This window comes from Protomyctophum bolini (assembly GCF_963924005.1).
Source record: "Protomyctophum bolini genome assembly, chromosome: 24".
Classification (NCBI taxonomy): domain Eukaryota; kingdom Metazoa; phylum Chordata; class Actinopteri; order Myctophiformes; family Myctophidae; genus Protomyctophum; species Protomyctophum bolini.
The window spans coordinates 15,640,401-15,667,739 of record NC_137885.1 but is presented as its reverse complement, the minus strand read 5'-3'; the positions used below and the strand labels follow the sequence as shown (position 1 = coordinate 15,667,739).

Sequence of the window (27,339 nt, the reverse complement as noted above, 5' to 3'; positions counted from 1 at the left end):
TCATAACTCTATCATCTATTGCCGATCTCTAAATGTCCAAGTGCTAACTGTTGAGAACAAAGCCAGCCTCGACAGTCCCCACTGTGTCGAGATCTGATCCCGGCACCATCAGACATGCTCAAGCACACGGGTGAACGAGGGGCCTTCAATCTCTACACACCTCAAAAATGAAAATCGTAAAACGCTATGCTACTGAAAAACACTGGCCAACCACAAACTGAATGTCAAACGGTATTATTATCTGGCAAGTGGAAAAAAGTGCTGGTTGACAAAACCAGCAGGCAAACCAGTAGTCATTGAAAAAACCCGGACCTCCGCGTCAGCGCCTTGTTCAGCAGAGTTGTCCCATGAAAGGCGGGTACTAAACCTCAGCGGAGTGGAGGTTGATACTCCGTCGTCAGCATGCAAACAGCTAAGTGGTGAGGAGGATTTACATTGAGCACGGTGGGGGGTCAGGGACAGCTGTGTGTCCATGTGCAGCGGGGTTCCATCCAAGGCCGGTAGCTCCTCCCAGGCACTTATAAAGCCTGTACATGTGTACCATCCAACCGCACTCCCCCTGCGGACCTCGCGGAAACGTTATCGCCCGGGGTCAGTCTGCACTGCATGTCCGCTGAGCGTGCATCCGCTGAGTACTGTTAGTGCAAACGAACCCAACAAGTCCCCAGAAAGGAAGAAATACGGACGGTTAAAATAAATCAGAGATCACAGCAATTAGCTAATGGTGGCTCTCTCTCTCTCATGCTGATTAATCAAGAGTTTTGGATCGACAGGGTTTCCCTGGCAGGCTGACTGAACACAATCTGACTGTGTAGCTTGTTGGACTTTGTTAGAGAGGAGAAAAGAAAATACAGGACAACAAATTAGTATCAACATAATAAATTATAACAATAAGAACAATTTGGGAGCCTCTTGGTTCTGTTGCAGTGTTTTCTTTTAAGGGGACAAGGTGTTGGGGGAGGTTCAGTTCAGGCCATAAGTAAAATTGGCAAAAAGGAGGGGTGCTCAGAGCCGGTGCCGGGAATCATGGCTGTAGCTACCCGGCGAGCTGCGGTTGCGGTGGGGCTTGTAGGAGTCCTGATAGGGGTCCTGGTAGTCCTGGTAAGGGTCCTGCTGCTCCCGGCTGTGCTGCGAGCCTGACGACATGCGGTTGCGTCCCTTGTGCGCACGCTCGTTGTGGTAGTTCTCGTCCGACGTCATCAAGTTGCGGCGCTCGTTGGGGGTGGAGTGGTCTCCAGTGTGGTTGCTCTGCTTCATTCTTTGGCTCTGCTGATCGCAAGAATGTTAGCGAGAACACAGGTTACACTGAGAATGTGAACGCAGAGGTTAGGTTAAAACGATCTGAATGAGAACTCAGGATCAGGCTAAACAATGACTTGGCGACAATAATATCAAGGCAGTCATTTCGACCATTAAAACAAAAAATACAAATAACAGCCTGGCTTTGTGTGTGCCCTATTGTGATGTCATGTGGCAGCCAAGGCGCACCTCACTTCACACGAGTGTGATGTTCTACCGATTATGAGATTTGTATGCATATATAATATAATGCAAATATAATGATCACTTATGGCCATTCTAGTAGTTATGAATTCAAGGTAGAATTCTTTATTTTCTGATTAAGTCATGTGACTTAATCAGAGGGGTCACGGTGGCACAGTGCTGTCGCCTCACAGCTAGAAGGTCCTGGGTTCAATTCCTGCTGGGGACGCTGTGGGTGTGTTCCCTCCTCCACGTCATCAGTGCCGACATGTTCTCCCCGTGTCCCCTAGGGTACCCTCACAAAAAACATGCAGTAATCCTGGTCTCTAAACTGCCTTCCCCCCCTGGCCAGCCGGGGCGCCTGATGGAGGGGAAAATAACTGGTCGGAACGTGTTCCTCCCACGCGCTATGTCTGGCCAAGGAAATCCCCCCGTCAGGTGAAAAGAAGCAGCTTGGACTCCTCATGCATAGAAGGAAGCATGAGGTAAGTCCGCTGCCCCCCACAGGTTGGCAGAGGAAGTGTAGTGCCCAGGATTACATTGGATATTTGACACTGGGTGAAAAGAAGTGGAATAAAAAAAAGAAAGTTATGCAATGTTTGTTTTATTTCCCTGCTTTGCTGAGCCTCTACCTGCAGTCCAGAGATGGTGGTTGGATAGGGAGAGAGGGCAGTGGGTCCCAGGTTCCGCCCCAGCAGGGGGTTTAGGGGCGTGGCCAGAGAGGTGTGCGTGGCCTTCCAGTAAGCCTCCAGATACTCGGCTAAGTGCTCACAGGCGTCTTCCAGCTGGTTCTCGTCCAGAATGATGTCAAACATCTCCTGTTAGGTGGACCAGAGACGAAGAGATGGATGAAGAGCGAAAAGAGGGTTCTCTGCTGGGTTACGTAAACAGTACATGCACGCTAGAAAACAGATTTACACAGGCAGGGGTTCTCAACGTTTATGGCTGGGGGACCCCCGGAAATGCTTCATGCCATGTCTCGCGACCCCCGCCCCGCACCCCCTCCCCACCCCCAATACAAACTGACAGAAATAACCTTATATAATAGAGAAAATATATCATAAATGAATACTGAAACCAGATATAATCATTAAGGAAAGTTTATGCATGTACTCTTCATTTCCATATTTCATCCATTCAGTTGCACAAATTTGTTTTTGAAAATAATTTGGGGACCCTCGAAAATAATTTGGCGACCACCCCTCTGGGGTGTCCCTGGAACAACATATTTTGAAATATTGAGAACCACTGATATAGAAACATGAGGTTTTTCAGAAAAAAAGAAAATTTAAAAATATATTTTTTAGATGTTGACGTCAGGCCTAAATGGGTTAAGGTACCATTAGAATGAAGTTGTATCGTGTCTGTGTGGCTCCACTGAAAAAACCCACTATAATAAAGTTTGTTATGGTTCTTATGATGATCTTACCGGTGGACACTGGGCCAGTTTGTCAGCCGCCACCAGCTGGACGTTAAGGTGTTTGCTCTGGGACTTTCCTCTGGATTTCACCAGCCTCTGCAGAACCTATAGATCACAGGATGGGAGGATAGAGGATGATGGCACTAGACTAGGACCTGACATTAGAGCTCTGTGGCTTTGATAGGCCTGCATTGGTGCATTGGACGGTACAACACCCTGATAGCCGGCGAGGGGTTTCGGATGTTATCTCCGTATTTAATGTCCGTCATCAGCCGTTATCAACACCATTCAATTATGCAGCCAGTACGGACAGTTCCACATACTGATGTTCTGCATCCGTGAGTGTAAAACCACCACTTTGGCACAACGAATTCCAAGGTGCAAGTGAGGCACTCGTCCAAAGAGGAATACTTTCCTCAGCGGTCTTAATCGCTAGAAGTAATGTGTATTACTCACAGAAAAAAGCTTGGAATGATGCCATCTGGATCCGGATACGGCCCCTTAATCAGCCATGTAAGACAGTTTCATACTGTTTTCGCTTCGGCGGCAATAATTTCACTTACGCATTTCCTGCTCGCAGTAGGCAGTATGCGGAAATGTCCATACTGGCTGCATTGGATCGTCTTGATAAGAACATACTGGTGATTATAGGTTGATAGCATTCGAAGTGGGTGGAGATAGTGTGGAGGTAAATGAGAATCTGTGCAAAACCTCTAGGCCTGTGCAGCTACTCCATAAGGCAATTTATAATATCATTAGCCCATTCTCTACTGTAGAAGCAAAGGTGTTCACTTAAACCACTTATACCCCTACAATATATACTTCAGGCCCGGATTGGACAGTCTGGCAATTCTGGCAAATGCCAGAAGGGCTGGGCAGTCATGGGGCCGGGGCTGGGCCAAAATAAAAATAAAAACTAATAAAAAAGACATAGTAGCGCCCTTTGAGCGGTCTTTGGGCCGGTGAAGACAACACATGTCAGGGCCGATTTTCTGTGCCGGTCCGTGCCTGATATACTTCATTGACCGCAGTTCACCAGGGGTCTGTACTTGCTCTTCACCGAAAATAGTAGCTCACAATACACCACGTTGTGAGCTTGTAGATCAGCTTTTTTCACTTAATGTTTGTCGCATAATAAGGACAGTAGGGTTCATGTGGTTAATTGACTTGACCTTTTAAATGAGGGGGATACATCCCAGTGTTCAAAGAAAAGGGCAGCTGATGTGCACACACTTTTCCATGCATGGTGACATGCAATCATGGATACATAAAAAATATCACGATATTGCATAAATACAGCAATATCACAGTAATAACGCAATTTTGGGCCCCTGCCTACTACCATTGCATGACAAAAAAATGCCTGCATTTATAGGGTGAGGTTAAAGGAGAATTTCAGCTAAAAAGGCTTTCTTACCCTAATTTGTAGTTGCTACGTCCCGACCAAAGAGGTCCAGGTGTTATTTTGTGCAAAATCCCATTATTGGCAATTTCCCCTACCATAAGCCCTCAAGGGGGCATTGGGTTTTAGTGCAAATTTGCTTATTTCCATCTAAATAAGTAGTAAAGTGTGCCACTTGTGATACTATTTACATTATGAAGAGAGGATATATTTAAAAAAAAGATTTTCGAGTGATGGAAATAAGCGAATTAGCACTAAAACCCAACGCCCCATTGAGGGCTTATGGTAGGGGAAATAGCCAATAATGCGTTTCTGCATCAAATAACACCTGGACCTCTTTGGTGGGGACGTAACGTAACAACTACAAATACAGGTAAGAAAGCCTTCTAGCCCGAAATTCTCCTTTAAGAAGATAATCAAGGCTATTTTTGAGACATAACATTGCTTATAGCTTAAAGAAACTGCATGAGTGAGGGAAGGGACACTGACAGCCTTCATCTGTGATATAGACGGATGCTTTCAGCAGGAGGGAATTCTTATTTAAGGTGTTCATGCGGTTTGCCTTCATCAACATTCACAATCAATAAACTCCAATTGAGACATTTTGTGTGACAACTGCAGTGGACAAAACTGAGAGATGCAATTAGTGCTCCACCGTTTTCCACCTGTGTCACCTGTTTTCCGATCAGCTACGCAAGACCAGACGGTGAGCCCGTGTGGCCCACTAAACACTGCTGTTCTGAGGAGAAATAAAGGTCATTGAAATTGGCTACCTTTGTAAGGTTTAAAGGAGACACAGTATGAGTTTGTTAATGTCACAAATAGATGCTACTGTACACCTCACATCACCTCACATCAGAGAGGCGAAGGCCAGAATGTTAACTAGTTTGCTAGCAATGGAGCGCGCCATCTTGAATTTCGCACGCACCCACTATATCTGTTTTCTTACGATCGCCTTTATCTTCAATTCCTTGTTGCAGATGGCATTTCTGGTCAAAGCAAGGTTTATTCCACGGGACATACGTAGCCGACGCTGTGATCATCGCGATTAGGCTTTAACTCATCGTCGAGCGGGAGACCGGAAGTGGATGGGACAACACACACATTGTAAGTAACATTTGTAACATCCGGTCGTGGGTTTGGCTCTTCAAAATAAGGGTAAAACGGGGGGAAATCCTGGCGTGAATTACAGCAAATGTATTAATTAATCCTGGCGGGTAGTGTGTTGGTTATTATGAAGTTCATATGATAAACGTAGTCGCAATGTAACTGCCTTCAGTTGGCCCCTTCATATTTCCCTGTAAAATGGTCGATCTACACTGCGACATTCTGTATTGTGAGCTTTGCCGAATGTTCGGGGTGCTAGGATTCATGTGGTTAATATAGTTTAAGGTCTACCATATGCCTTACCTTTGGCGAGGAGACTTTCACATGGACAATGATGGGAGCCAGAGAGGTTTTCAGAAGCTGGGCGGGGTGGTTTATCGTGTCAGCATCCAAGACCACCAGCTGGAGGGAACGAGCGAGCTCGAAGATCCTCTCAATTTCACTCTGCACCTCCGCTAGAAAAGGGGGGTGGAAACAAATGCACTATTTATATTATTTGCAATGACTCAATTCAACGTTCACAAAGTTTTTGGCACGGGTAGATACTAAAAGCTATACAAGTAAATTATTACTTTTACTTGTATAGCTTGTATTGCTTGTGGAAGCGTCATACATACTGTACCTAGGCTAGAGCGGGTGTTGGATCTCTCGATGATAGCCCTCTTACTGGGATTATTCAGAACGGACCGCTTGGCTAACGATATATCTGCTGTCACTCGTGTGATGGATATCCTGCAACAGAGGGGGAGAAAAACCCTTTAACAAAAATCCAATCGGAAGCTTTCAAATGTCTTGAAAAGTGAAAGCTGCAAAATAGCTCCTGTGAGTGAAAAATCACACCCGTGTGAAGCGAGTGGTGCAACTCCGTGTGGGGACCCAGCCAGGGACCCAGGGACACACACAGTTCTGATATGAAGTGGTTGTACCACAAAAAAACCTTATCATAAAATCATACATTCTGCTGTTACCGAAGGCAAATTCCTAGGTTTATTATTAGCATGATTCCATGAGGTGAGCTCCCCTGTGGTAGCCTGGAAGCCTCTAATAAGCGTCTGAGCGTATCAAAGCCAGAAAGAAGGTGACACAGTGGTAGGCAGGCGTGTGCTTTGCCCAACAAAGTCAATAAGAGCAGTGAAACTGAGGGAACATAGTGTCACTCTTCTGAGTCATTCTCTCTCCTACCAAAAGTCCACCTGGCCTGGAATTGATGATATGCACACGGCTGCCATCTTGCCAGCAAGGTGCTACCTAGGTGCAACTTCCCATAGACAGCCCATTCATCCAAACAGAACAGTCCTATCTAATTCCATTAAATAACGTCAAACTCACCAACATTGCAGCTGTACGGAAAGCTTGAATTATCCTCCCTCTTTCTATCTGCAATGTGGTTGTTTAATACAAATCCACTGTAGACATGTTATGAGCCCTGTCAAGAAATTCCTTGCAGATGATTTGTTTTCTAAGTGCTGGAGTTTGGAAGTGCTCGTTGACTATCACACAACAGCCCATGTGTACCACCTGTTTAGAATTTGCACATAATGCAGGAGGCAGCAGGACGTTGCTTTACTGATAAACTCTGACACTTAAAATAATCATCTGCAAGGAATTGCTTGATAGGAAGTAGCTCATAACAACACAACACTTAGTACAAGCAGATAGTAAGACGATAATTCAAGCTTTTCGTACAGCTGCACTGTTGGTGAGTTTGACGTTATTTAATACAATAAAATAGGACTTTTCTGTTTGGATAAATGGCCTGTCTATGGGAATTTGCACCTAGGTAGCACCTTGCTGGCAAGATGGCAGCCGTGTGCATATCAATAGGACTAAAGCCAATTCTGTTGCATTACCATTAGTAGCTTTATTCAGACAACAGGAAAATCTGATGTTTCTCACATCTGACCTTTGCAAGTGATCAGATTTGTGTATTCATCAGACATCGTCAACCTGCATTGGTTGATGTGGTAACGACCAACCACATACTGTAGGCGTTCCACGTGACGTGAGAATAATGATCTGTCGTATGACGGTGTCACAAGCGATGCATGTAGATTGTCTATTCTTTTTTTTATCAGGCTTCAGTGTCCAATTGCCCAGACTGAGAGAAATCTTTAGAAATCATCATCATGGCACTAATCTGTTTCCACGTGGTATTTTTCCGTTCAGACTTAATAAACCATCAGATTTCAATCTGCATAGGCCAAAAAACTAAGGTTTGGGCTGCCAGTCTGAACATAGCCCCAGAGGTATGATTCCGTGATGTGAAAGTCTAAATTCCTATTCATGACGTCAGAAAGAACAGGAGTAACCAGGTGCTCACATGGGGTAAAAATGGATCAAACAGGATCAAGACAGAAAAAACAACAGACAATCCGGGCACTCAAGAGTAAAAAAAAAGAGGAACAGCCATTATTTAATTAAAGGGCGACCATGAAACGTCTTCATCAGGGCGAAAAACCTGATTTAAAAGTAAAACACACAAAATAACCACTGCTGTCCTGCTTTAAACGGAAGCGCTGGGCTTGTTCAGCTTACCTGCCGTCAAATCTGTGCTTGAGGAAGTCAAACAGAGCTTTCTGCATCATATCTGTTACCTAGGACAGAACAAGAAAAATCTGTCAACTCATTGGTAAAGAAATTAGCCTACAGTTGTTATATTTTATAGGCATTCATTTGCTGTCTTAGTTTGTTGCCTTTTCGGTGCCTCGCACAATAAATAGCTGTTCCATGAGCTCAGAATGAGCTTATAGAACAGAGTGTTACTACCAGCGGTACAGTGCATACGTGCATGTCACCTTCAAGCAAGAAATCCATCCCTGATGTTTGAAAGCTCCCCCACCAGCAGCAGGTTAACCCATTTTGACCTGACGTCGGGGGGAAAAAAAAGAGTTTTCTGAAATACTTCATGTATCAGTGGTGCTCAATATTTCATGTCAAGGACGCCAAAAATTATATGTATTTGGCCGCCGACCCCCATCTGAAAATATGTTGTTCCAGGGACCCCTCAGAAGCAAAGACTTGAGTTAAAAATGTTCGCTCTGAAAGAATATACATTCAAAGATTTGTTGCCGCATTTTCAAGATTTTTCATAGCAGACCTACAAGTTTGTAGATCTGCTATTTTTCAATAGCTAAAGTATAACATAATGCTTAAAACACCAAAAGGGGTTCCCGCCCCAAAATGGGTTAAAGGATTTAGTAAACACAGGGAGCTAATTTACTGGCAAAATAAGAAAAGTCTTTGAAAGTCTCTGAATAGTCTTTTCTTTTGCTAAATGATAGAAATCACCCAGAACTATCTACATTCTACAGTATGTGGCAGCCATGATAAGAGCCAGTCTTATCTCTAAATGCTAAAGGAAGGTGCTTCAATGCTTTCTTATCTCCTTTAGCATGGGGAACACGGCATCATCCTTTACCAAAGGAAAGGAGATTTGCTGCCGCCACAATTCTGTGCACCAGTAATAAAAAGACAGTACCTGTACCTGTCAATAAAGGCTCAGAAAAGCCTGACATTTTTACTTTAAAAGAAAGGAAAAATAAATCGGCTATGAGTTATGTGGTGATTGAACACAGATCTGTAATTAGATCAGCCTATTATTCTGTCTATAAACCTCAGAATTAACCCATTTTGGTGTTTTAAGCATTACGTTATACTTTAGCTATTGAAAAATAGTAGATCTACAAACTGTCAAAACGTGTAGGTCTGCTATTTTTGAAAAATCGTGAAAATGTGCGTCAAATCTTTGAATATATATTCTTTCAGAGTTTCAGTTTTTAACTGAAATCTTTGCTTCTGGAGGGTCCCTGGAACTTAAATTTAAAATGAAATTTCTTTTAATTTCGACGTCAGGCCTAAATGGGTTAAAAGGAAACAATAACCCTGCACTCCTTGAAAAATGTGCATGATGGACTGATGCATAGGTAATATAATTATTTTCTGATGAATACTTTCAATCACTATATTTATACCATTATTTTTATCTAATGGTTTTGTTAAGTGTGGTAAAAAACCTATGTATGTGATCTTAAAGTAATAATATCCCAAACATAGACAGTCGCAACCACATGCATAAAAGACAAAACACCAATAGAGAGAGAAAGAGAAAAACACATACATTTACATACATTTTCATGCACTCGCACGCACGCACACACAAACGCACGCACGCACGCACGCACGCACCATTCAGGGGCTGCTTCTCTGCTCTCCCGTTCTAATTTCAAACCTTGTTCTACTTCTGATGCTGATGCGTTTGCACCCAGAAGGTTGTTACCGCGGCAACAGTGCACACTGGGGGGGGGGGGGCGGGTTTAGGAGAGTGATACTTGCAAGGAGAGGAGGAGGAGATAGAGAGATGGAGGGAGGGAGAGGAGGAGGGGAAGGAGAGATGGAGGGAGAGGAGGAGGGGAAGGAGAGATGGAGGGAGAGGAGGAGGGGATGGAGAGATGGAGGGAGAGGAGGAGGGGATGGAGAGATGGAGGGAGAGGAGGAGGGGAAGGAGAGATGGAGGGAGAGGAGGAGGGGATGGAGAGATGGAGGGAGAGGAGGAGGGGATGGAGAGATGGAGGGAGGGAGAGGAGGAGATAGAGGGAGGGAGAGGAAGGGGGGATGGAGAGATGGAGGGAGAGGAGGAGGGGATGGAGAGATGGAGGGAGAGGAGGAGGGGATGGAGAGATGGAGGGAGAGGAGTAGGGGAAGGAGAGATGGAGGGAGAGGAGGAGGGGATGGAGAGATGGAGGGAGAGGAGGAGGGGATGGAGAGATGGAGGGAGAGGAGGAGGGGATGGAGAGATGGAGGGAGGGAGGAGATAGAGGTGTGGTGAGGGTGATGGATGAATGAAGCTGCAGACTATTCAGATTCTAAAGAATGGATGGAGGGCTGGAATGGAACTATTAAATATTTTCTTTTTAGAATAATCATGTTTGTTAAAAGATGTGTTTTTAATTTCTATATCAACGAAAGGACACACAAGAAATTCACTTTTTAATCGATTAACCACTTAAGCCCTATATTATACTTGTATAGTACGTCGTACGTACAACGACGTCGTGCAAATATCGTTGCTGCCCTTGCTCCTTTTTTCGTGCACCTTGGCAGAAATAATTGCTCACGACACGCTGTGTCTCCGCTGGAGGCTAGCGTTCTATAAGAGGATCTTGTATGTCGTGTTTGTCTGTGCTTGTCCAGAGCTAATCTCGCACACCGCTGGACCGATCAGTACCACATTTCCTGCGCACACTGCCAGTAAGCCGAAGAAGAAGTGAACCGAAACTTGTATTGTTAGAACACGTGGTTGGTACCTAATTATAGTGTGTTTTTATTAGTCACATGCATTTTTTGCGTTATTTGAAAAACAGGTTAATTGCAGTAGTACTCAGGATTATTTTCGTGGCTTTCGCCTGGGGGGATGACATGCAGTAAAGGACGTCGGGATCAGGAGTCGAACCCGCGGCACACTGCCAGACTGGATTACCAGCCAAGGTGCCTGGACCGCTGAGCCACGGCCCAGGCCAGTACTCAGGATTTTACTGTGTACAGGGAGAAACAGACAGAGAGAGGGAACGGCAGAGAGAGAGAGAGAGGTGAAACCCTCGAAGTGAGAGCAGATGGTGGAGCACCACGTGACTGAAGGAGAGGCTACAGTATGTCCGCTCCCAGCTGCTCACCTCGTAACCCTTGAGCGAGGGTCCCACCAGCACCACAGGCCTCATGGAGGGAACCACGTCGTATGGGGGTACGTGTTCTGTCTGTGGGGGGAGAAGAGGGGGAAGGGATGCCAGTCAGTCACCAAGTGGACTCACTCCAGGGCAGGGCAAACTCGACGGACATCAGCAGTAACATCTAGCCATCCAATAGCCTACAGCCTAAAGGAACATACCACCGTCAATACATGTCATCGTCTATTCACAGCCTCAACCATGTATTGTATTATTATTTCATAAACAAGACGATGTTCCTGTTCATGGCTTTATTTGAAGATTTATTTTTTTCCCGATAGTAATTAAAACATGAGCAAAACCTGATAGAGTAAATGTTGGACAACGATATTGCGGGATTTATGAGTCATGGGCGTACGAATTGAATTCGTAATTCAATTTTTTCTCCAGTGAACTATATTCTGCTAGACTTATCAACCACATCATAATGTAACATTCACCGTCTCTAGCAAGTTTCAAGTCTCTACATTTTCATACCATGCTGAAGTGAATGGATGCCGCTAAAAATCCAATATACCATAGTATGCTTTGTAAAAGAAATGGTCAGCAGCAAAAATGTCAAGTACTGTAGTGTATGGCATGAGTCATTGTCAATGGACTGAACATGCCAGACACACCCGGTATGGTCCTTTAAGATCTACAGGGTAGCACTGCTTAAAGGGATAGTTCAACCCCAAAATTACTTTTTTTTTTCTCTATCGCTTACTTACCCCATGGACACTTGAATTCATGGACATTTTGTTGTTTTTGTCGGATTCCTACACAATGATTTGAGTAGACTATTTGTATCTCAGGTTCCCAAAGTGGGGTCCGGGGACCTCCAGGGGTCTTTGAGGGAGTTCCAGGGGGTCCCCAGCTAGATGATAGTTTGGAACCAAATGGACCCTTATGGGTCTGTAACTCTGAGAGTGTACACATGTACGCTCTTAGAGTAAAATTTACATTGATTTTACAATATTAATTGGAGTTCCCAGAAATAGAAATGCCATTAAATCCGTAGACTGTCAAACTGGGGGTCCTTGAAATTAAACGGATTGAGAATCTCTGCTAGAGCCGTAAAAGTCTTCTCTTCATGGGGGCCCCTGGCATATCTCTTCAAATGGGGGTCCGCAGGCTAATTAGTGTCAATTTGGCTGTCCTTGACATGAAAAGGTTTGAGAACCACTGCCATAGGGAACCACTGCCGGTCATCAAAGTATTGACTTAGTAATGCAACAAAATACAAAATAAATATCCATGAATTCAAGGCTCCATGGGGGAGTAATCGATAGGAGAAAAAGGAATACTTTTTGGGGGGTTAACTATCCCTTTAATATAACACAATGAAAAGAATCAGCATGAGAGGATGATTGCAAGTGGTTAGATTTTGTTATATTTAAAGCTGCTATAAGCAATATTATGTCAAATTATTAATGACTTTTTGATTTTATTCAGACAGCCAGCAATGAGTAAAATGCTCCCCAAAGAATGTAGTCTCTGTGACACATCTAGGGGCCACAATCTGCATTCAAAGATGTTCCTAGAAACTTTGTCATTGGTCAAAGTCAGGTCAAAATCAGGAAGTAGTTTTGTGGGAGCGTTTTACCCATTGTTGTCTGAATACCAAAAAATAATCATTACAATTTTCACATAATATTCCTTATAGCAGCTTTAAGTAGAACAGTGGCTGAAGGAATGGAGTGTGTTGCGTTGAATGGGATGTCAACACATTTTCCTATTCTCCCAATTAACACATTTTCCTTTTCTCCCAATTGCGATCTAGATTGACGTGGCAGAATTGTCATTATACCACAGTTATACCTACTAAATTATAATACACTAGCCCAGCTAGAACAAAAATATGTACTATTTCAATACCATATCATATACAGTAGTAGTACCACAATAACAATACCAAGGATTATTATAATAGCATGTCATACTACAATACCATGTAATATATACAATGTCATATTACAATACCATGTAGTATCACGAATCACATGTAGTATCACAATACCATGTTGTATCGCAATACCACGCACTATTATAAAACCAGTCGTACTGTATGTCAATTAGTAAAGATGTCGAATGTCATGGAAGGTTAGGACGTCCATTAGCACAGAGGCAGTCTAATGGTGCAAACAGGCAGGCTTATGATTCTTTTTGTATTTGTATTATTCCAATGGTTTAATTTATTTAATTGATATTTTTTATTGCAACTAATACTATTTGCAGCCCCGTATGCACAATTTATACTGTTATGATGTATAAATTGAACATTTGACCACAATGCTTCAGAGTTCTTTAGCACCAAGTATTGCGACAGGACTGGTATTGCAGATTTTGGTAGCGTGGTAGTAACGTGCAATGCATCTTGGGATGTGGCATGGAGTCCTATAGCCTGAGTTATACCTGGTCGGAATGGTCGCACGTCGTGTCTCGCAACATAAACAACAGATCGACAAGCCCACATCGCATCACGCCGCGACACATTCAGAGCTTGTTGTTCGGCTATTGTTGACGCAAGACACTGGCACGCAGCGAAGTATAAATCAGGCCTAACTGCTTGTTATTAGCTCCTATTGTTGTCGTTTATTTGTCTTTTCTACTGGCAATAACAAGATTCTAGTGGATGGCAAATGATCCGGTGTTACCATCACCAACTTACCACTTTCTGTTTCTGTTTTCCTGTGAGGGGGGGGGGGGGGGGGGGGAGACAACAGATAATCGTCAGTCACGAGACATTGTGGGAAACGTTTTATATCACCAAAGAAAAGAGAACATCAATTAGTTGAAACCCAACAAGGGTATGACTAACAACAAGTTATATGTACAATATATGTTGTTTTAAAAGAAGGATCTCTATTTGTCCTATTGTGATATTCACAAAGTCACGAGTGCAGTTCAGAAGGGGGGGGAAGTGTCATAGCCTTGTCGTTGGTTTCACACTGTGGTAAGCCCCACGCTCAGAACGCCTGCAGTCCTCAACTGGAGGAAGAGGAGGATCATGGGAAAATGTACCAACAACTCTACAAACTCTACGCACGCAGCAATAACAACATGAACTTAGGCTCTATGCAGAGGCATGGGAATGCTTTAAGCGTGGGTGTCTCTCTCTCTCTCTCTCTTTCACACTCTTTCCTTCTCTCTGTCTACGATGGCTCGGTCGATGGAAGCTGGGTTGTCTAAGCTATAGCGGCTGGTGAGTTAAGCGGTTGCGCCTTCCTCCCCCTCCTTGTCTGATGCGCTCACCTGTGGAGGAGATGAGGGGTCGGACTGAGGCTGACACCTCATCCTCCACACTGGAAGAGGAGTTCCCCCCAGACTTACTGAAAAAGACAACAGGGGATAAAGAAAGACACAAACATACCATGGCATTAATGTGGAAAAAATAGAAGTGAAGAAAAAAGTTAAAGTAAAAATAAATAAAAAAGCGAAACAAATGATACAGGGCTAGTATAGACTCTCATCGATATTGATCACATGCCTCAGAGCTAAGATGCTGATCAAGGACAGCTGGGAGAGGCTGGGTTGAAGGGGGACTATTGAGCAAACGCACATTCCACATAATGTATTTTGAAAAATGATTAAACTAAATCTAAGCAAAATTTATTTTCTATTTTTTTGCCAGCCTGTTGATGTTAGACAGTTTAATATTACATCTGCTATCTCCATTGTAAAATGTTAGGGATTCATATTTTTGTATTAATAACAGGCACTAATAGACGACACACTCACACACACGAGTACTGTGCGAGTGTGTACACATCTTGAAATAACCTTTGAGACCCGGGGCTATATTTATGGAAAATTGGAAAATACTTGATACGTGAGGAAGCCAACGAACAAACTCGGCACAAACGGGACTTGGTTTTAGACCCGAGTTAAAAACATTCACTTTTTGACCGAGAGAGTCTAGGAAAGACGCAAAACCAACCTAACCTAGAGTGGCTGTGCAATTATGCAGAATTAGCGTTAAACCCAGCAGCCAAGCTCCATGCGCAGCTTGAGTGGATGCGTGTAGTACTAGGGCATAAACCCTGGGCGAATTCAAGAGCGATTACATGGACATGGCCGCTACTGTAGGAGGCAACTACTAAATAATACAGCTCTGAGAAATGGCTACATTGCTACATTCTGCACGAAGAGAAAGGTGGAGAAATGGGTTAATAATCCAGTGATTCTCAGCCTGTGGGCCGGGCCCACTGCTGGGCTGTGAATCATGCAAGTGGGCCCATCAATAATTGGCAAAACACTAAGATTTGAATGATAATAATATAACAATTCATATAAAACAAGTAATGTAAAACAAAAAATGTCATGGTGTTTTTGGAGAAAAGTAATAATATATATAGATATATATATTTTTTTAAGTATACTACGGTAGTTCCACTGATCCAAACTGGAATCGATTGATCGATCATTCAAATAAGCAGGCCCTGACAATGCACACGGCCCACCCATCTGCCCACTTAACAGAACACATATTCAAGTGGGCCCTGATCCACTGGGAACCACTGGGTTAATGGGTGTATATACTGTATACGGTGAGCCGAGACAAGACCTGGGTCAGGATACAGTTGCAAATCCATATACGCCACCTAATAATGCCTATGCATTTCAGAGGGTGATTGACTTGGCTTGGTAAATAGTACAAACTCAAGCATGTGACAAGCACGGTGGAACCGAGAAAGAAATATACACCTTAAAAGGTCAATCAAATCCATAACAAATCTCATTTGAATCTTGACAGGAAGTTATCATACAGTATATAGAATGTATTTAATTTTTTTGTCTACATTGATTTTTGTAACCTATTTTTTTCACCCAGTGTCAATTGTCTAGTGTAATCCTGGGCGCTACACTCCCTCTGCCAACCTGGGGAGAGCAACGGACTGACCTCATGCTTCATAGACTTCAATACATGAGGAGTCCAAGCCGTTTCTTTTCACCTGATAGGGGGGAGTTTCCCCGGCAGTATAGAGACCAGGATTACTACATGTTTTTTTGTGAGGGTATACCTACCCTAGGGGACACGGGGAGAACATGCAAACTCCACACTCTAGCTGTGAGGCGACAGCTCTACCGACTGCGCCACCGTGACCCTCGTATATGGAATTTATTTCTGCTAATATGGAAAGAACCAAATGAACCCAAGTCTGGTCAATGGACACACACTGGGTCAGCAGTGGAGGGAACTTTATGACTTATTAAGAAACAGTAGAGCCTGCATACTGTATTCTGCCAACAAGGTTTATGCAAAGAACACAAAGTGTTAAAGGAAGAGTAAGTGATATTTATTCATTAAAAAAGTTACATAGTGAGGCTTTAATTATCTGGATAGATATGAAGGCTCTATTTTCTTATTTCCTTTTTATTGTAGACTCCATCTAGAACCCGTTGTTGAGGACAGGGTTTTGCATGGACTTGGGCATAAATCTATACTTCGTCGCACAACCTTTTTCACAAGTGAGGCTCAACAAAATATGTTGGTTTCAACTCGCATGAACTTTTCGATGCCGCTAAACAAAAACATTGATTTCAACTGGGACAAATTTAAAAGTATCAAAGCAACACTTTTTTTCAGTTGAAAATACACAATTATTTTTTTATCGAACGAAAGGCTGGTGCGATGCCATATAAATGAGCCTTCATCATTTTGTAATTTCCTTTTCCCTTCTTCTGTGGGTCTGTGTCTTACCCTTGCATGCGGCCTCTCTTCTGCTCCTGCTGCAGTCGGATGTTCTCCAGCTTGAGTGGGCTGGGGATGAAGCCGATCTCACAGCCCTCCTTCACCAGCCGGCCGATCCACCAGTCATTGTTGAACTTCTGAAGAGGTTGCAAGTGAGGAAAAAATCACATTCATGTGAACTGAGTGGTGCAACTACCCTCTCCCCCTGCCTCCCCCTGCCTCTCTCTCTCTGTGTAATTAGCAGGCAACAATGCAACACTATCTCGCTCTCATAGTCACATAGGTGAGAACATACTCTAAGGGATGGACAGACATTGCTGTTCCTTGGAGTGGTTGCACCACTCAAAAAGGGGAGTAATTACGCTGAGCTACAAATGCCTTTACTGTTAGTGATCTGTGACACTTCCTCGTGAAAAAACAGCAACCTTTTGGCAGAGTACTCTGCCGTATAGTAGGACTGCAACTATGGATTATTTTCTTAGCCATTCTATTCTATCAGAGAAGTGTTTTTACACGCACATGGACATGCGTACGCGTGCACACAAACATCATTATTAAATCATTATTATTTTATTAAAATCGATTCAAATTTTAGTCGATTAATAACTCTGACGAAAACTACACAGCAACTTACAATTTATTCAACGACAAACCTGTTATTGCAATGCCGACGACAGCCTACTGTACAAATGTGTTCCATAGAGGGTGTGTTAAGATTTTAGAAGCACGCACTGTACCCTCATAATGTTTCTGACCCACTCATGTACCTCTTTTATGTGTAGAAAGTCTCTGGCATCGAAGGAGATGGCGGTGGCGGGCACTGGCACATCCTCGTCCAACGCACCGCAGTAGCTGACATTGGTCTTCACTGCAAAGGCCACGGCTTTAGTCTGAGTGGTGGTAGACAATAGAATGAAAGCAGCACAACGGTGAACGTATGTATTCATGTAGCTAGAATTCATGTAGCTAGAAGTAGGACTTCTAGCTACATGTGTGGATAGCTACCTGTGTGGATGCACAAAAAGGTCCGGGGAAACCCCGGGGGTCCTTGAGGGGCTCGGCTATTTGAAAATCTGTATAAGCTCAAAACTATCTATGGAAATATGCGAACAAAATGTGTTCACAATGTTGACAAATGTTCTTTTCTGGGGTCCCTGGAACAAAATCAATTCAAATGGGTGGGTCCATGGCGAAATACATTTACAATTCAGGAGTCCTTGACATGAAAATGTTAGTGATTCCCAGTTTAACCCATTTTGGGTGGGAACCCCTTTTGGTGTTTCAAGCATTATGTTCTACTTTAGCTATTGGAAAATAGCAGATCTACAAGCTCATAGCGCGCCACTCGAGCTTGTAGGTCTGCTATTTTTGAAAAGTCGTGAAAATGTGGCGCAAATCTTTGAATATATATTCTTTCAGAGCGAACGTTTTTAACTCAAATCTTTGCTTCTGGGGGAATCCCTGGAACAACATATTTCCACATGAGAGTCCACAGCCACATACAGATAATTCTGGGGGTCCTTGACATGAAAAGGTTTGACCACCGTCCACCACTGACATACAAACATACGGTTTTTCAGAAAACTGTCATGATTTTGAAGACATTTGTAGAATCGTATTCAGGTCTAAATGGGTCAATTTGGCAGTGGTGTTACACAGGGACGTATACCTTGGCTCTCTCCAGTTGTATGGCGGCCTGCTGCTCCCTCTCCTGTCGGCTCTGTCCCGGCGCCTGGCCCGGGCTCTGGCTGGGACTCTGGCCCGGCCCGGTCGGGACCTGGGCCGGCACCTCCCGCTCCTCCTCCAGAGAGACATCCGAGTCCGATGGTCTGCTTGTGTAGGAATCAGCTGAGCCCTGCACAGTGACACAACACAACCAATGGACAAAAGTACATACTTTAGCATGAGAGAGAGAGAGAGAGAGAGAGAGATTGGCACACTATATATTAGTGATGCACCCAATATTCAGCCGCAGAAAATATTCGGCAGAAAATGGATTCTTGCATTTTTGGCCTATTCGGTATATTCGAATAGGCAGACAATATATCACCGAATAGTGTATGCAATTAATGCATTTAAAAGAGCTGAATAAATGTTTTATGGACCCATAATAGTGATTATTATTATTATTATTTAAGTTAAGTTTTGCCATAACCATTTATTTTTAGGTAGCTTTAAGGTACGGCCATGACAGTAATGGTAGGAAAAAGGATATATAATTCCTATATTCGGCTTCGGCCAAGAATTTCCCTTTCGGTGCATCCCTACTATATATACAATACATAGATGCCAATTTGCCCATTTCCCATTGCCGCAACCCATGCTTTTTGTTCATCCTGGTTGCTCATCCTGTTCTGGGGCACCATTTTAAAATGGAAATAAACAGGCTTTCCAACGATATAAATGTATTGCAAAGAATCATTGTTACAACAAAGACATCATCTACCAAAAAACATTTCCAAAGAAGAAAATAGGAAAATGTGATAGCAATTTCTTTGATTTAAAGGAGAATTCCATGCTAGAAGGCTTTCTTACCTTTATTTAGTTGTTACCCCCACCAAAGAGGTCCAGGTGTTATTTTGTGCAAAAGTGCATTATTGGCTATTTCCCCAAATATACAGTAAGCCCTCAATGGGGGTTGAGTTTTTGTGCTAATTCGCTTAAGTAGTAAATAAGTACTAAATAATAAGTAGTAAAGTGTTCCGCTCGGGATACTATTTACATTATGAAGAGAGGATATATACAATGATTTTTGAGCGATGGAAATAAGCAAATTAGCACAACACCCCAATGCCCCATTCAATTCAATGCAATTCAATTCAATTCATTGATGGTAGGGGAAATAGCCAATAATGCGGTTTTGCACAAAATAACACCTGGACCTCTTTGGTGGTGACAGAACAAATACAAATAAAGGTAAGAACGCCTTCTAGCATGGAATTGTCCGTTAATATGCTTAGGTCTGTGCATATTCATTCATTCATATATCATTCATAATAAATTGAAATAGCTTTTACTGCATTTAGTCTGTCACAGAAATGTTGTCTTTCTTATTCCTTTACTTAATAAATTCCATGGTTGCATGCATGCATACATTGTGTCAGATCAGATGAAAAGATTCTAGACAAACTAGACAAATTATCATTATCCTTTAGCTTTCCAACGAAAGGATATCCACCAAGGGTCTATAAATAATAATAATAACAACGGTTTTCATTTAGATACTACTAAATACTGTACAGTCATACGACATTCAGTACATTAAGTAATCGTGCCTACTTGCAGAAACATCGTAAGTACAGGTTTTTGGCGTGGGACGGACGCAATCTAAAAGCACAACCTGATGCCGTCCGTCTCAATCTTCTTATATCTTTCCCCTAAATTAGGGAATGAATGATCCACGATGGGTGCTGTCCTGTCACATCATGTGGGAATACAATCTCCAAATAGGAGTCCTTCACAACCCTCTCTTCTGCCTTTACCCACCAAACTGTCCAGCAGAGCACAAAAGCCCAACAACAATTCCCCTAAAACTTGTCACCTTCCCAAAACGTTACACACTTTGTTTTGCAGCTGCAGCAGAGCTATGGGCGTTTTTGTTTTTTTTTGCATTTTGCCAGCTTGCCAATGCCATGCAGTGAGGGAGGGCAGCAGTTTAGATTATTTCCTGGGACATGATGACCAGTGTAGCCTTCTGCTGTGTTCATCTGAAATGTTCAGCAGTTTAATGATGATTGAATTAAGCAAGAGACGAGAGCACTCGCTTCAGAAAGACACAGCGGCTAGTGCTACTGTAGTCATCATGGCGAAGCACTTTTTTATTTTACAAGAAGCAAGCCTGACTGAGCCTTACTTCAGCACACCACTAAATTGAACTACTCTGTCTGTCTGTCTGTCTGTGTGTGTGTGTGTGTGTGTGTGTGTGTGTGTGTGTGTGTGTGTGCGTGCCTGCGTGCGTGAGTACATGCATGCGTGCGTGCGTGCGTGACGTGTGTGAGTGCGTGCGTGACGTGTGTGTGACGCGTGTCCAAGCACAAAGTGCCAAGCTCGGGAATCCATACAGTGAGGTTTCTCTGGCGTCTGGCATATTTTCACAGAATAAGCACATTCTATATACCGTATAGTCCAATCTATGGACTGTAACCCCCACCACCATCACAACAAGAAACCCTGGATGTTGTTTTACAGTGAGTGTTATGAAAGCTGGTAGCCTGGTGGGCACATCTCTGCGATATACGCTGGCTACATGATCCAATCAGCCATGTTCGAGGCGTTCGTGACTCACGTGACTCATGATGTGACATCAGAGTCCACGAGATGACATCACTAGTACCCACACGATGCCTGGAAAAGGCACGACACGGCGTGGCAAAGGAAAAGAAGCACCGAAGAGAACAGAAATAGAAACTGACTGCACCTTTAACAAAGGCTGAGAAACGCAGCGGGGGGACGCCGCGACGAGCGGAGATTGATCAGTCCTTCCCACCCTGCACGGTCCCACAAAGGCGGCAAGGAATGGGCCTCGGGGAGGAGGCGGGAGGTGGGTGGCAGTGAGAATGAACATCTTTGGCTCACAAAATAATGTCCAGGTCCTTTTGTATATATTTAATTCAATGTATTATTTTCAGATGAGAGCTACAGTGTGTGATGTACACTAAATGGCTCCTCGAGTGTGAACACAGCCTCACATACACGAGAGAGAGAGAGAGAGAGAGAGAGAGAGAGAGAGAGAGAGAAGGGGGGGGGGGGAGGGCTTGTGGTGGGCGAGATGCGGCCAAATTCAGGGTCCATTGGACTAATGCCATGCAGGCATACAACATCGTCGGATGGTCACATGCACCCACACACCCACGTAACGGTGTGCATGTCACACACATCAGCCGCCATCTCCCTAATGTGTGCACCAGCCCCCCACCTCATCTCACGCTACACTGTAACGATGCTTACAGCCACGAAAGCCTGCATGTAGGTCTATGTGTGTGTGTGTGTGTGTGTGTGTGTGGTATGTATGAGAATTACAGCTTCCCATCAATAACCCCACACACAAACATAGGCAACACACATAGAAATGGCACAAATAAACTCATACCAAAGGAGTGCTTTAATCAGCACCCCCTCACCATATCACCCCTGTATCTCTCTCACACACACACACACACACACACACTCACACACACACACACACACACACACACACACACACACACACACACACACACACACACACACACACACTCACTCACCGCCTCCGAGTCTTCAAATCCATGCAGGTACAAATTGTCATACATGGAGGTCTGCTATTCCAACGGCAGCTCTAGAAGAATGGAGGAGGGGAGAGGGAGAGAAAAAAACGAGAGCGGAGAGGAGGAGGAGGGGGGAGGAGAGTGGGAGCTGGGAGGGGGGGGGGTAGGATCCACCACAAAAAAGGAAGAAAAAAAGGATGGATGGATGAGGGATGGAGGAGGGGAAGGGGGCGGGGTGGGCTTTCGGACGGGCGTCGATGACAACGTTCCTCCTTTTCTCCACAGCACAGACGGACGGCGACGAGGTGGAGATGGAGAAGCAAAGAAGACGAAGAGAGGAGAGCAGGAAGGAGGTGGATAAAGATGAATAAATAAAGAGGAGAAATGGCTCTCGGTTGTTGGAAGACGCTGTGTGGACAGGATGCTCCCCCACCTCCCCCACCTGCTCCGGTCCACCCGCCGCTCCTTCCACAGGCCCGCCGTCCGTTCCACGGAATAGATTTCACGTCTACCCCCGCCCCCGAGTATGCCCTCCCCCCCACCCGGTGCCCACGCCAGCCAAAAAAAAAAAAAAAGAAAAACACAACAACAGGCTCGCCGCTAGCTTTTACATTATAGGACCGAGACTCCTCGCTCCCCAGAGGTGGGCCTGAGCTCTCAGCATTCTCATGTTCTGTCTGCCGCTTCCAAGGGCACGGCACACACGCACACAAAACACACGCAGCGAGCTGCTGGCGTATAGAACAGCAGTTATAACGGCGAAGAGAGCGGCGGTTAGCAGCAAAGGCAGCACAGCAGCAATAGCAGCAAAGCAGAGAGAGGAGAGAGGATTCTTCCTCAATGCCAGAGATGATGACAGGGCCAGTGTTGCAAGGAGCTGATTGGCTGGAACCCTCCACACTCAGCTTGGGGTGCACACACTCTCCTTGATTGGAGAGGGGAGTGTGCTGGGAAACAGCAGCAGTGCCCCTCACCCCCACCCACCCTGGCTGTCTCTCCTTTTCTACTGTATCGCTCGTCTGTCTATCTCTCCACAGTGTGTGAGGGAGAGAGGAGGGGAGGGAGAGAGAGGGAGAGAGAGAGAGGGGGGGGGTGGGGGGTGGATGGGATCTTTGTTATGGAGGAACGCATTCGAGGTCTTGTGGATTCCGAGAAATGGCAATAAATAGCCATCTTTATGGCTATTTTTATTCTTATTGTGTGTGAAGTGTCTGGGCTTCTGAAATTAATTCAAAACAATATTGTGATCAGTTGCCGTACATACATACATAATAGGCTGTAGATGGGATCGGAGGTGTCGTGTGAGCGTGCAGTGTACGGATGATTGTGTGACGTGTTGCTCGTCACATTCCTTTCGGCGGATTACTGTGTGTGTGACTCATGGAGCAGCATCGCAGGAGGTGTACCTTATACTGTATGTGTGCCATGAAAATTCATACGCCATATGTAACCATGGGCAAATGACCACGCTTTACATATGGCAGAGGTTTCTCAAACAGTGTGACATGAGATCTTTAAACCCATTTTGGGGCGGGAACCCCTTTTGGTGTTTTAAAGCATTGTTATAATTTAGCTATTGAAAAATAGCAGATCTACAAGCTCATAGCATGGCTTCCGAGTGCCGCTCTATGAACTTGTAGGTCTGCTATTTTAGAAAAATCGTGAAAATATGGTGCAAATCTTAAGAATATATATTCTTTCAGAATATATATATACAGCTTGGATCCTTTCACCAATGCTGCCAACTGTTTTGAGCCCACCAGGCACCTCCACGCCTCCATTTATTAAGAATTCATGTTACGTACACATTTTACAGCCATTTCAAATATGTCTTTGACTTTTTCTTGTCGACTTTCATTTTATAATCATAATTAATCAAAGATAGTTCACAAAGATCTACTGTACGTTGTATTCGAGTCAAAGCCCACACCAAAAGGGGGTCAAGAAAGGTCAACTCAAGACTTGGACTGAGGGGAGTCGAGAACAATCTGAATATATTTCTATCCTAATTGAGAATATTAGCAAATTCAGTTTTTTCCAAAGATTTCAAGTAAAATACAATATAATAGAACGCAATATTTTGATCGGAAACACCCCAAGGAGGCCACCAGAGGGCGCCTTTGGAAAGAAGAAGAAATGTGGATTTTGTCCACATCACCCAGACCTAGACAGCACTCATTCCGGTTTCCTATTGGTCCAGTCTCCAGGGATCAGAACAGGCAATCTTCTGAACACAAGCTCCACTTTACACTTTTATATTAAAGGACAAATGGGCATTCGCTTGTCATTATGCTTCCTTATTGGGTTTTATCTACCTGCCTCCTGTGCTCCAAGTACCTCAAGGTGTTGCATTGTTCCATAATCACCTCAAATGCAACTACAATACTTTTTTAAAAATATATATAATTCAGTGCCACTCCCACTGTAAGAAATGGTTGCATTGCAGTACCTGTCTGAGGATGAAGCTGGTGGAGGTGGTGCTTCCATCAGACCTCTTCAACCGGCTCCTCCTTGAGTAAGTCCCCCGGTTCACCTGTAGGGGGCGAACAAATCTTAGTTTGCAGACAAACGCTTTGGGCCAGAAATCAACATTAAAATAAAACTCCAATCAATTAAAACTCAAACGCAAAAGCAATAGCAAATGCAGTAAGATCATTCAAATGATTGAAACATAAAAGACGAGTCAGACTCATAATGCATTAAACATTTCATTTCAACAAATATTAAAGCAATACAAATAGGATGTAATTAACCAGTTCAAACACAGTATGGCAAAGCACTGAAATACAATAAAATAAGTGTAATAAAACATCTGACTGGCACGCAAAAGCACAAATTTATTGCACCAATATGCCATTACCAAATTTCACACATGCCAATTTGACCTACTAATATTTCTGTAAATTACCCATTCAACAGTTTCCCTAAAACTGGGTTGAGAGGATTAACTCTGTCTGAAGCTAATATGTGCTGTTGTTCTCACCCAGGGGTCCTTGAAGGAGTCTGCTAAGTGCTAACGCTCAATGCCAAAAACCAAATTACATTGTAAATTGCAATTACGTATTTGTGCGAAAATGTAATTAAACAATTAAAATGTCATGACCGTGATAGCCCTAAGTATGGATGTTTCGGGTGGAGTGTAGCCAGGTAGGGATGGGAAGGGTTGAGGGGACACTGACAGTGAGTGAACGCTAGAGGTCAGAGTGTAGAACCTGAAAGTCAACTGGGAGCCTCACCTTCACTTAATGTGGCCCGCATGCAATAATATCAGAATACTGATATATTATTGATTTCAGCTGTTCCAAACATGCAAACATTACCGGCTTTAATTATTAATTCTGTCTAAATTAGTAGCTTAATGAGTAGTATTATTTTTTGTATATATTTTTTTATGTCATAAAGTCATAAAGTTAACAATTAACATAACTATAATTAAAGGCATTTGAAAGGTATTACAAATTAAATAAAAATGTAACTTTTCAGGATTGCAATTTAGAAATTGCAAAAAGAATATTCAGGATTGAAATTCAAATATAGCAAAAATAGCTGATCTACAAGCTCAAAACGCGTCGCAGCGCTGCACGTTTTGAAATTGTAGATCGGCTATTTTTGCTACAACACTAATATGCAATGTGGCCCCTCTGGAGTGAGTGTGGAAATATAGTGGCCCTCTCCATCGTCAAAGTTTCCCACCCCTGCTGAAAGTTGTCAGCGGGGTCCCACTGAATCCCACACATGTGGTATCATCATTGGAAAGCAGGGTGTCCTGTTCAGATTACAAAAGTATACCACCGTTTTGCTCTAAATGAGCAAAAAGATAAATGCATGCAAATGTTTTCATGGGCCAAAAATGGAATGCCTGCCTGTTCCTCCGGTTTCTTGTAGGGAAAGTATGTGTACAAGATGGCTGTAGGTCAACTGTCAAACAGGGCATGAGAGATGCCTGTTTGAAGCTCAACATTGTCAACCTCTTGCTAGTGAGTAGACAGTGACCCCCCTTAACCAATCAGAGTAAGATTTATTCTTTGGAAATTGTAAGAAACACCTAAAGGAAAACTTTGATCATCTGACCAGAACTCGGGCTTATACCTTCCATTCCTTATTCTTACATTGTGCCGTCAGCTCTATGCCTATCATAATTCACAAAACTCATGAAAAAAGACGAAACAAATATTAAACTCTGTCTTATTAGGGCAATACTAATACCTGTAGTAGCCTACTTGCTTGAACCAAATGGTTGGAATGGCTACCTACTTCTATGTGAGTGCCTTTGCTGTGTTACTGTTTAACACAAGCACACAGGGGAGTATCTATAGTAGCCTACAGATATATATGGCCCAGTTTAGATGTCCCTGTTTTATTCAATTTGGGGGAAGTAGGCTAAGTTCAGACATTTCAGCGGCGGTGACATTGGTGCTAACTCTGGAGAATTTACCAGAAATGGGGCAAATCACTGCTAGATAATTAACTTGTCTCTCTAGAGATGACCGCTGTTGCTATATTTAGATTGAAGCGTTTTGGAAAAGCTAAGGATGGAAATTAAGAACAAAATGAAAGAACAAAAAGGACTTTGGAGAGATAGTAGCGAATAAATAAAAAATAAATACATAGAGAGAATGCAGTAAAAATGTAAAAGACAGGGTACATTTTAGAGACCTGCCCTGTGTGTGATAGCTGACTACTGTGGCTATAATTCCTAATGTAAGACTACCCTCTCAGTTTGATGTCCAACATTTGTCAAATAGATCAATTTATTTTGCTTTACATTTATGTTATATTTGGTCATAGTGGACCAGCAGCACAACACAAATTTATGTTTGTACTCTTTTCTCAAATAAAACAAGAAGCAAGCAGCTACTACTACAGACGCTTTCAATAAAATACACTCAAATTGCAGATAACTTGCAAATCATAACAAAATGAAAACCTTTATGTATTGCACATAGGCAAAAAAAATACCCCTACATTTAAACTGTAAGGAATCTGTTACTTGAGCCACCACTATCCCACAATAATTCATATAAACTTAATGAAACGTGTAGGCACACGAAGCGCAACTTTTTCGTTCAGAAAGAAAAGTCAAATAGAGGGACCTCTTTGCGCGCAGCGTGCAGGTTTCCTACCTGGAAGATAGGCGCTTGGATGCCCTCGCCAATCTTGTTCCGTATGTAGATATGTCGAGACATCTCGGCCAGGACATCGGTCCAAAGGGGTGGTGGTTGCCGCTCCGGCCCAGCCCCAGCCCAGTGGAAGTGTGGTGGTGGGTTCTGAACTGCTTGCTCCAGCTTCAA

The 27,339-nt window shown here is 43.5% G+C and overlaps 1 protein-coding gene across 4 annotated transcripts; it reads right to left on the bottom strand.

Annotated features, from left to right (window-relative positions):
- Positions 1–1,005: 1,005 nt before the first annotated feature.
- Positions 1,006–27,270, bottom strand: LOC308311332 (voltage-dependent L-type calcium channel subunit beta-4-like; the record flags this gene model as incomplete). Of its 4 annotated transcripts, XM_080758009.1 has the most annotated exons (15): positions 1,006–1,266; positions 2,115–2,300; positions 2,912–3,007; positions 5,715–5,866; positions 6,034–6,143; positions 7,947–8,005; positions 11,081–11,161; positions 13,782–13,801; positions 14,366–14,442; positions 16,815–16,942; positions 17,573–17,695; positions 18,475–18,525; positions 18,595–18,660; positions 24,498–24,581; positions 27,172–27,270. In XM_080758009.1, 15 exons carry the CDS (start codon positions 27,232–27,234, stop codon positions 1,006–1,008), a joined length of 1,557 nt encoding a protein of 518 aa, XP_080614135.1. The 4 variants fall into 4 exon arrangements, with proteins under 4 accessions (XP_080614135.1, XP_080614133.1, XP_080614136.1 ...); XM_080758007.1 differs by having other exon boundaries at positions 18,475–18,660; positions 27,172–27,234; XM_080758010.1 differs by lacking the exons at positions 24,498–24,581; positions 27,172–27,270 and adding an exon at positions 22,049–22,093.
- Between the last annotated feature and the right edge of the window lie 69 nt (positions 27,271–27,339).